The sequence below is a fragment of the Tachypleus tridentatus genome, chromosome 12 (genome assembly GCF_004210375.1).
Source record: "Tachypleus tridentatus isolate NWPU-2018 chromosome 12, ASM421037v1, whole genome shotgun sequence".
NCBI classification, from domain to species: domain Eukaryota; kingdom Metazoa; phylum Arthropoda; class Merostomata; order Xiphosura; family Limulidae; genus Tachypleus; species Tachypleus tridentatus.
In genome coordinates, this window is record NC_134836.1 from 127529626 (window position 1) to 127540692 (window position 11067).

The 11067-nt window shown below is 34.9% G+C and overlaps 1 protein-coding gene across 1 annotated transcript in view; it reads right to left on the minus strand.

Moving 5' to 3' along the window:
• The window catches only part of LOC143234653 (5-hydroxytryptamine receptor-like), a 34679-nt gene extending 25199 nt beyond the window's left edge, over positions 1 to 9480 (minus strand). The window contains exon 1 of the mRNA XM_076472168.1: positions 9363 to 9480. Within this exon, the coding sequence (XP_076328283.1) occupies positions 9363 to 9399 (37 nt within the window). The 5' untranslated portion in view covers positions 9400 to 9480. The remainder of the gene's footprint in view (positions 1 to 9362) is intronic.
• Between the last annotated feature and the right edge of the window lie 1587 nt (positions 9481 to 11067).

Here is an 11067-nt window from a genome sequence, read left to right on the forward strand (position 1 = left end):
ATTCAACCACTACAAAAAATCACGCACTCTTCGAATTTCGGACATTCAAGCCAGTTTGTTAAGCCCAAGAATTTGTAGCTGACAGCATTACGTCAAACGTCATCGAATTTAACCCCTTATACACACACACACACACACATATATATATACATATACACATATGTATATTAATATAGTTTAAAGCTTGGAGATGAAACATTAATAAATGTGTAACTAGACAGGAAGAATAGTGAAGGCTTATAACGTTAAAAATTGCGTTTCGACACCAGTGATGGGAAGAGAACAGATAGCCTATTGTGCAGTTTTGTGCTTAACTTCAAATAAACAAACTAAAATTTGGCCAAATTTTGAATTGAAGAAAATAACATAATAGTTTTTGTTTAGTCTATGACGTCACAAATTCATTATATAATTTTCACATCATAAAAACACAACGTGACAAGTTGGTTAGACACTCGACTCGTAATCTGAGGTTCGAAGATTCGAATCCTCGTCACACCAAACATGCTCGTCCTTTCAGCCGTTACAATGTCACGAGCAATCCCACTATTCGTTGCTAAAGAGTAGACCAACTATTTGCGGTGGGTGGTGATGATTAGGTGCCTTCCCTTCTAGCCCTTGTGTAACTCTGCACGAACGTAAAAACAAACGCATCATAAAACTCTCCCTTCAAGTAAATTCAACATTTTTCACCATGCCCGCTAAATGTATAGTTTTAGTCAAATATCCTTATTAGAATTTGTGAACGTGGAATCCATTCTCTTCAGTGGCGGCGCCAAGGGGGGCTTTGGGGGCTAGAGCCCCCAATGAGCCAAGCCCCCCTAAGCCCCTAAATATTGTTACCTATATATATTCATAAAACATGGAAAACACAATCGTCGTCGTGTTTAACAATTAACATCAAAGAGACATAGATCTGTAGAACTCAACGTCTTCATTAAGATGAAAGATAGTTAGCCTGATAGTGACCTTACTTTTCCTCAGAGTGTATTAATTTCACATGGGATAATTCGTTTCTGTTATGTAAACTATGTCTTTGTTATATTTCTTTTGATTTGTAGCTTTACTCTTAATGGTATATTAAATGTTCAATCTAAGCTAATCTTGATTTTCTTTATGTATTACCTTGGGTGGAATTTAGGTGAGCTTCCTCTTTTACATATACACATATTTTCATAAACAGATTATTTCTAATTTGTAATAATGAATTATTAATCAGAGTATGAGTTTCCAATGAAAACTGTATTGAAAACGCAGTTCAAAATAGCACACCTTTCTGAAATGTACCTTAGTATTTACATTATTATAATTTACCATCTATACTTCATATTGATTGCATTTTGGGAAGCCCCTCACAATTTACCTCAGCCCCCCTACCCCCCAACGAAAATATCCTGGCGCCGCCACTGATTTTCTTGTAAAAACCAACTACACTGTATAAGTCATTTTACCTGTTAATTTAAGCAGACGATTAAAGAATAAAACTCTCTACTGTGATACTACTCGCGAACCCATGAGCGCATGCGTCTTTAAAAAAAAAGATAACTAGCGAACCTTTGGGCCTAAAGATCATACCGTTACAATTAATTTTTAATGCTTTAATTGCTATTTTGAACTTTGTCAGTTTAATTATCGTTTCTACAGTAACATAAGTTTAATTACTTTAACCAAGTTACGAGCGGTAAATAATAGGCCTGCTCATTTAGGTGCTCTAATGTAAATCAATGCCAAATTTTAAGTGAACTCTCGGGTAATTTCGTTAAAAGTGTCTTCACGAAATATTCGTGTTCCCTAAGGGGTGGTGTGAAAAGTTTTACACTTTTCTGCAAATCTTGGGATTGAGAAAACGTGTGAATTATTTAGAAATAACTTTGTGACTCCTACAAAGACACACAGGCACTGGATCGTATAATTAACCAGCTAATGAATACACATACAACAACGTAGAACCACAAAAGTATTACTGATATATGGATAATTATTACGTTAATAAACATGCATAGGAAAATTCATAATTAGAACTTAAAAATCTAGATTTTAAAAAGAAATTTTATGGTATTAGAAAGTTAAATTTTTAATTCATTTAATAACTATCGTAACAAAACGTTTATTACGTATCTCTGGTTATAGCATACTCTGTTGGAGACAAAAAATCGCTTTAACAGCATAGGTTGTTTTATTGAACTTTTGTCAAATCGCTTATCTAGCAAAATAATTATGAGTTAGATAAACAACATTTAAAACAATACAAAATAAACAATATCATATTCCTGTAAAAGAGGTTCTTTACAACAAAGATGAACCGTTTTCTGTGACAGGTTTTTATGACGTATATAAATGAGTTTTCTATTTATTTTGAATTAAGTCCCTCATACTTCGAATATCTTTACTTTTGTTAACAATGTATGGTTTCTATGGAAACTTCGTAAAAAATCAGCTTCATCCTTGGGACACGTCGAATGAGTATTTAAGTTTTATATGTATATACATTACTTATGTTTCATATAAATACATACAGGGGCGAAGATTTTTTTACACCTGATGGGGGGGATGATTTTTGCAACTACTTATGTGGACTGTTCAATTTGCAAATTGGTAATCTCTGATTACATGAACCTGAAAGCTGTAAACATGCTGTCACAGAGTAATCTTGTTGCCACGATACTTGCATGTATACTTTGGCCTACTGACTGATGCTTACGAACTATCGCTTAGATCGAAAAGCTTAAAAGCACGCCTATATTAAAGATTTCGGCTACTGAAAGAGCCTACATCTGAGCCTAATTATGTAATTCGATTGGTAAGAACACGAGAATCACAAGAACAAACCCACAATTTGTAGGCCTGTGATGCAATAAAACAATTCAACAGACCAAACTGTAGGGGGGATGATTGTATGCACCATACCCCCCACCTAAAATGAAGGTAGGATGTATACCCTCCATCCTCCCCCCCAGGATCTACGCCTCTGGATACATACATTACTTGTGTTTCATTTAGATACACACATTACTTAAGTTTTATATATTTAGGTATTACTTAAGTTTTAGGCCATCTTTTATTTTTTGATTCATAGGCTGCTAGTTTAGGTCATTTAATGGTAACGGATACTGTTGGTGGAATATAATAACCGCCTTGAGCCCGTTCTCTGAACAATTCTAGTCTGTAGAGAAAAACATTTACATACATTACTTATACATGGTGAAGCCCACAGATAGTACGGTAGTATATCTGCAGACTTAAAACTGTAGAAACTGGGTTTCGATACTCATGATGGGCAGAGCATAGATAGCCCATTATGTAGCTTTGTACTAAACTACACACAAACAAACACATGGTGAAATCATCAACTTGAAAGAAAAGAACAGAAAATCATGGATATAAAAGAAATAATCGAGGGTCGCTACAGCGTCCAGGAGACAGTGAGCTGAGCTCAAGTTGAATTATTTTCATACTGGTGTATTTTTCTCTTCCAGTTCTATTCTACATATACCAACAGTCAGATCAACAAATATAAATATTTTAGGGGTTTTTAGCCTCCATAGAGCAGTAAGATCAGTTGATGACCTCATGTCATAAATACAAGCTGATAAGTGAATTCCAACTTATTAATGATCCAGAGTTTTATGTTACTACTCGTTTCAATACGCATTTAATAACGTTAGAATAGAAATGCTCGAGTTAGAGGTTTTGTCCTATAGGGGCAGCAGTAGCAGAATATCAAATCAAATTACAGAATTTGGATAACCAATGGACTTTTCACAACTGATAACTTCAGGCGTAATAGTGATGCTAAGTTCATTAAGCATTTACCAAACTTGGAAAACAACAACAACAACCCAGGATTTGGTATTTATCGGACTTTGGGGGCAGAAGGATTGGTAAATCATCTCTGGTCAAAAATCAAAAGTGAGTAATGAATATTTCATTATTAAAATAACCCTAGAAATAATGGAATAGAGAATACACATATAAATTAGGGATTTTACAGTATTCATGTTAGCAGTATAGGATACGTATTTTAGAGTATTCACGAAGAGGTACAATGTTAGCAGTACAGGATACGTATTTTAGAGTATTCACGAAGAGGTACAATGTTAGCAGTACAGGATACGTATTTTAGAGTATTCACGAAGAGGTACAATGTTAGCAGTACAGGATACGTATTTTAGAGTATTCACGAAGAAGTACAACGTTAGCAGTACAGGATACGTATTTTAGAGTATTCACGAAGAAGTACAATGTTAGCAGTACAGGATACGTATTTTAGAGTATTTACGAAGAGGTACAATGTTAGCAGTACAGGATACGTACTTTAGAGTATTCACGAAGAGGTACAATGTTAGCAGTACAGGATACGTATTTTAGAGTATTCACGAAGAGGTACAATGTTAGCAGTACAGGATACGTACTTTAGAGTATTCACGAAGAGGTACAATGTTAGCAGTACAGGATACGTATTTTAGAGTATTCACGAAGAGGTACAATGTTAGCAGTACAGGATACGTACTTTAGAGTATTCACGAAGAGGTACAATGATAGCAGTACAGGATACGTATTTTAGATTATTCATGAAGAGGTACAATGTTAGCAGTACAGGATACGTATTACCAATCGATTTTTCTGTCCTTAATATATATATTTAACCAACGATCAGAATCATTGAACAGTAAGTATGCACAATGCCCGAGCTTAAACACGTTACACGTCAACTGAACCTCGAAAAAAAAAAAAACGACTCCAGAAGATAATTTCAATACGACCACCAACAGTCCAAATATTAATAACAGTCTGACAAGTCTGCCTTATCTCGCGCAGAGAAAAACGTTTCATAGAACATCCAAGTTAAAAGCTTAACAGAAATTATTTGTTCACATACTTTGAGTTTTGATAATTGTTTTGCACTACTCAACTTACATTTGCTGAATTTTATAGATAAACGAAATAAATATATCACTTTTATTTATTTTTTATCTTTTTAAAGTGTGTTTCACTTGCGCGAAGCTGTCAAAGTAACACGATTCAGTTTAGAAACGTGAGTAAAACAACTGTTCTTAAAGTCAAAGTAATTTATTATTAAAGCGACTAAAATGTTTTATCATAAAATTACAAACGAGAAGAGGCACTCATGATATTCTGTCAGTATAAATAATGCGAAGTTTTAAAGTGCAGAATATTTTTAAATTGTGAAGCTGTGTAAAAAGAAACATTCAGATGAGTTAACAAAGAGATTCTGATGAATAAATGTCAAGAAGTGTGCCTAAAAAAAGACATTTCATTTCTTACAGACCAATGATAACACATTAACAACAACAAAACTATACCAGGAGTTTAGAGGACATAGACAACAATATCAGGTTAAACAAACAATAGTACACCAATAGTATTGAAAGCACATAACAACAATATAAAATTATAAACAGCGATACTATACCAGTAGTGCAGAGGACATATAGAACAATATCAATTTAAACCAACAGTAGTATACTAATAGTATTGAGGACATAGACAACAATATAAAATTATAAACAGCGATACTATACCAGTAGTATAGAGGACATATAGAACAATATCAATTTAAACCAACAGCAGTATACTAATAGTATTGAGGACATGGACAACAATATAAAATTATAAACCACGATACTATACCAGTAGTATAGAGGACATATAGAACAATATCAATTTAAACCAACAGTAGTATACTAGAAGTACTGAGGACATAGACAACAATATCAAATTATAAACAACGATACTATTCCAGTAGTATAGAGGACATATAGAACAATATCAATTTAAACCAACAGTAGTATACTAGTAGTACCGAGGACATGGACAACAATATAAAATTATAAACAACGATACTATACCAGTAGTATAGAAGACATATAGAACAATATCAATTTAAACCAACAGTAGTATACTAATAGTATTGAGGAAATGGACAACAATATAAAATTATAAACAGCGATACTATACCAGTAGTATTGAGGACATATAGAACAATATCAATTTAAACCAACAGTAGTATACTAATAGTATTGAGGAAATGGACAACAATATTAAATTATAAACAGCGATACTATACCAGTAGTATTGAGGACATATAGAACAATATTAATTTAAACCAACAGTAGTATACTGGTAGTATTGAGGACATGGACAACAATATCAAATTATAAACAGCAATACTATACCAGTTGTATAGAGGACATATAGAACAATATCAATTTAAACCAACAGTAGTATACTAATAGTATTGAGGAAATGGACAACAATATTAAATTATAAACAGCAATACTATACCAGTAGTATTGAGGACATATAGAACAACATCAATTTAAACCAACAGTAGTATACTGGTAGTATTGAGGACATGGACAACAATATCAAATTATAAACAGCAATACTATACCAGTTGTATAGAGGACATATAGAACAATATCAATTTAAACCAACAGTAGTATACTAGTAGTATAGAGGACATATAGAACAATATCTGTTTAAACCAATAAGAGTACACCAATAGTATTGAGAACATAGAAATGAATATCAGATTAAACCACCAATATTATACTAACAGTATTGAAGACATAGATAACAATATCAGATTAAACCAACTGTAGTATACTAATGGCATTGAGGACATAGACAACAATATGAGCTTAAACGAATAATAGTACACCAATAGTATTGAGGACATAAGATACAATATAAAATTACAGCCAACGATAATATGTCAGTAGTCTCCCGCTAGGCTAGTACAGCGGTAGGTTTACGGATTTCAGCGCTAAAATCAGGGGTTCGATTCCCCTCGGTGGGCTCAGCAGATAGTCTGATGTGGCTTTGCTATAAGAAAACATACACACACACACACAGTATATCATTAATATATTTTATTTGTTAATATAGTTTAATTTAAGTAGATTGTATTTGTTTCCATTTCTATGGGCCTAGCATGGACAGGTAGGTTAAGACGATTGACTCGTAATCTCAGGGTCGCGGGTTCGAATCCCCGTCGCACGAAACATGCTCGCCCTTTCAGCCGTGGGGGCGTTATAATGTTACGGTCAATCCCACTATTCGTTTGTAAAAAGAGTAGCCCAAGAATTGGCGGTGGGTGGTAGCCACCACCAATTAGGGACGGCTAGCGCAGATAGCCCTTGTAAAGTTTTGCGCGAAATTCAAAACAAACCAAAACCGTTTCTACAAGCTGCATGTTTGCATATCACTTTTGTTTGTTTGTTTTGGAATTTCGCACAAAGCTACTCGAGGTCTATCTGTGCTAGCCGTCCCTAATTTAGTAGTGTAAGACTAGAGGAAAGGCAGCTAGTCATCACCACCCACCGCCAACTCTTGGGCTACTCTTTTACCAATGGATTGACCGTCACATTATAACGCCCCCACGGCTGGGAGGGCGAGCATGTTTGGCGCGACTCGGGCGCGAACCCGCGACCCTCAGATAACGAAGCGCACTCCTTAACGCGCTAGGCCATGCCAGGCCCTTGCATATCAGAACAGAGCAGGAGTGGGTTTTATTAATTCACTTGCGTACAACGTCTTTAAATGCAATAATTTAATATCGTGTGTAAACTACTTTCAGAAATAACACAGTTGTCTGAGATGTTATGTGTGTAAATTGTTTATAAAAAGACCTATAAAAGAGCAAAAGTGCCACGTTAAGATACAGGGTGTTCGGTAAAGTCACTGTGCAGTTTTGTAATCATATTTTATTCAGTCTATTTCAAGCCAGCAACTGATAGTGGTGTTTAGAAACAAAATAAGAAGGATCCAGGCCCGTATTGATGCCAACGGGAGTCACTTTCAACATTGTTTATAATTGTCATTCATATTTACCTCCTGTATTCTATACTGAAATCTGTCTGTTAATAAATATATAAGTGACTTTCTGAACACCCTGTAGTATGCGAAGTGACTAAGTTGCTCTCTTTGTGTATAGCTAGACAATGGGTCACTTGCGCTCTGTTCAGTGTGTGGAATTGAGCCCCAGAATTTTTGCATTTTAACTCCATTGTTTTACTACTGGCCTACCGCGGGACAAATGAAAATGACTCTCCACCCAAACGTTTCATTGTGTGACGTTACAACATAAGTAAAAATCGCGAATAATTATGACAAAGATTACCTTCGTATATTCGTACTTAATTTTGAATTCGTAGACTAGAAGGAAGGATGCTAAGCAACAGTATACGCCGCCAACTTATTTACTTGAAATGCCCAACTAATGGGCCACAATAGTTTGATTTTCGTTTTACGGAACTTTATTTTTTAGTTGTTATTTTAAATATGAAGAAACATTTTAAAGTTAATATTATGTTTTAAGAGAGATTAATTTTAAATATTTCCAGGATAAATAAACGATTCAACGCGCTATTTTAGGAAGACTTATGTGGAAAGACAAACACAAAAATTTTGTTCAGCTTCGTGCTACTCAAAATATTACACAAACACGCAATATTGGCCCAGCATGACCAGCTGGTTAAGGCAATGGACTCGTAATTTGAGGGTCAGGGGTTCGAATCTCCGTCACACCAAACATCCTCGCCCTTTCAGCCGTGGGAGCGTTTTAATGTATCGGTCAATCCAACTATTCGTTGGTAAAATAGTAGTCCAAGAGCTGGCGGTGGGTGGTGATAACTAGCTGCCTTCCTACATTGCTAAGTTAGGGACGGCTTGTGCAGATAGCTCTTGTGTAGCTTTGCGCGAAATTCCAAACAAAACAAACAAACAATATCATTTAACTTACACCCAATATAACATTTAACAAACTTACAACATTATTTCACTTTCACTCGATGTAACATCCAATATAAAGTCACTGTAACATTTAATATAATTTTCATCTACACTCGCTATAACAATGAAGTTACAATATAAACTCGCTGTAACATTAAACTTACGTGCAATATAATTATTAATTTATATTCCATCTAAAACATTAAACTTACCCTAACTCATCTGTGCCATTGTAACATTCCACTTATATTTCATCTATACGCCCTACCCCTCAGTGGATCACCGTTAATTATAAAATCCATAGCTTACAGTGTAGCTTTGCGCCTAACAGTATCATAAACTTAACATATAGAATACAAACTGTGGTATATGTTTAGAAAAACAAAACAAACTGTCCTACAGAATTTCACCCAAGGTTATTTTCCTAAATTAAAAATGCACTTGTAGCACGATTTTTATTACATTTACGTCCTTTCTCAAAACATACATTTCTATCTGATCTCGATGCTTTTTATAAAATAACATCTTCGAGGCATAACTAAACTTGCATTTTTTCTTTAAAAATAGTAACTAAGACCATTTGCATTTAAAGATCGCGTGCTTACCTTTTAAATATTCTTGAAAAGTAGCAGAATTTATCATATTGTCAGATGTTCAGCTCGCGGGAAAACCAGGGAGCGAGGAAAAATGTTTTCATTCGTCTCAATTGCTCGTTACTTGTTGTCAACCTGAGCCCACTAGGCGATGCTACTGCTGTATCTTATGACGTCATACAGATGTCACGTATCTGACCAATGGGAGACGCGAGACTGAATATGCACGTGCTACATTGATTAAATGCTTGAGAGCATGTTATAAGAGCTAATGGCTTAGCTTTCCTATCTCTTTCTCAAATGTAAAGATATAAAATACCGCACGAGTGACTTTTATTATTATTCCGGCCTGTAGCTAAAAAAAATAAGAAAAACAAATGATTTTAATTTTTTATGATCAAAATGGAATATTTTTTTAAAACTAGTTCAATAACCCATGTCAGTGGTTTTTAGCTTCTTCCTGGAAAGTACATAAATTATGTTTTTAAGCCAATCACGTTGAATGCTGAAATACATCTAGAAACATTATTATTTTTTATTATTCGCATTCGGTCGCCCCGACATAGCCAAATAAGTTAAGGCTTTCGAGTCGTAATCCGAGGGTTGTGGGTTCGAATCCGGTCGCACCAAACATGCTCGTCCTTTCAGTCGTGGGGGCATTGTAATGTAATGGTCAATCCCACTATTCGTTTGTAAAAGAGTAGCCCAAGAGTTGGCGGTAGGTGGTGATGACTAGCTGCCTTCCCTATAGTTTTACACTGCTAAATTAGGAACGGCTAGCACAGATAGCCCTCGAGTAGCTTTGTGCGAAATTCAAAACAAACAAACGTATGCGGTTCTTTTGTAGCATGCGAAAGGTTTAACTTATAAAAAGCACGTGAAGTGCTCGTGATGAGTGGAGCTATTTGAAAGTTTTTATGACATTCGTTATCACGTAAGTACAAAAACTTCTTTCTGGTCTCGGCTCATGTTCAATTTTATCTTTTTATAAATTCAGTTTTTGTTTTGGAAAAATATATTATGGCCTAAACACGTGTGTAAAGTTCGGCTATAATAATTATTTTGTTTTCTAACAGAAATAGTCATTAGGGCTTTAAAGTACTGTTCGTAAGTTAATGGGCTGTTTATGCTTTGCGTACCAGGAGTACCGAAACCGGAGTTCTGGCGCTGTGAGCCCTTAGTCTTGTCGCCAAGTCAGTGAAAGGTAACCCTAAAATAGTATCTTCGATAAGCTTAAACATTGTAAGTGATAACACAGTGAAACACTCAGTAGATGTCTGTTGCAGCGTTCTTAATCTATGCATCTTATCTTAATAATCTATATTTGTAAGAACCTAGGTGATTGGCTAAAGGAAGCTTTGAAGTTAAATATAATAAAAATATTGACAGGATTAAAAACTATCAGCTAAATTAAATGGTTAACTAAATAAGCTTAATGACACGGTAGCCTTATTAGGCTAGACCTCTCACAGTTGTGGTCTGATTGGGTGACGAGTGTTCAATAGAATGAGTCTTGTGTTTCTTTTTTCGCTGCTATTGGTTGTTCACCGAAAAGGTTTATTTATAACATTGTGTAGTTTTGTGTTTAAAAACAAACAGGTCTTTCTTGGTGAAATCTATATTTCTGATGATGAGATAAATATTACGGTTTTTTCATACACCGAACACGCTTGTCAGAAAAAAGGTTTCTAATATCGAAGCTACTTTATTTAGTTTT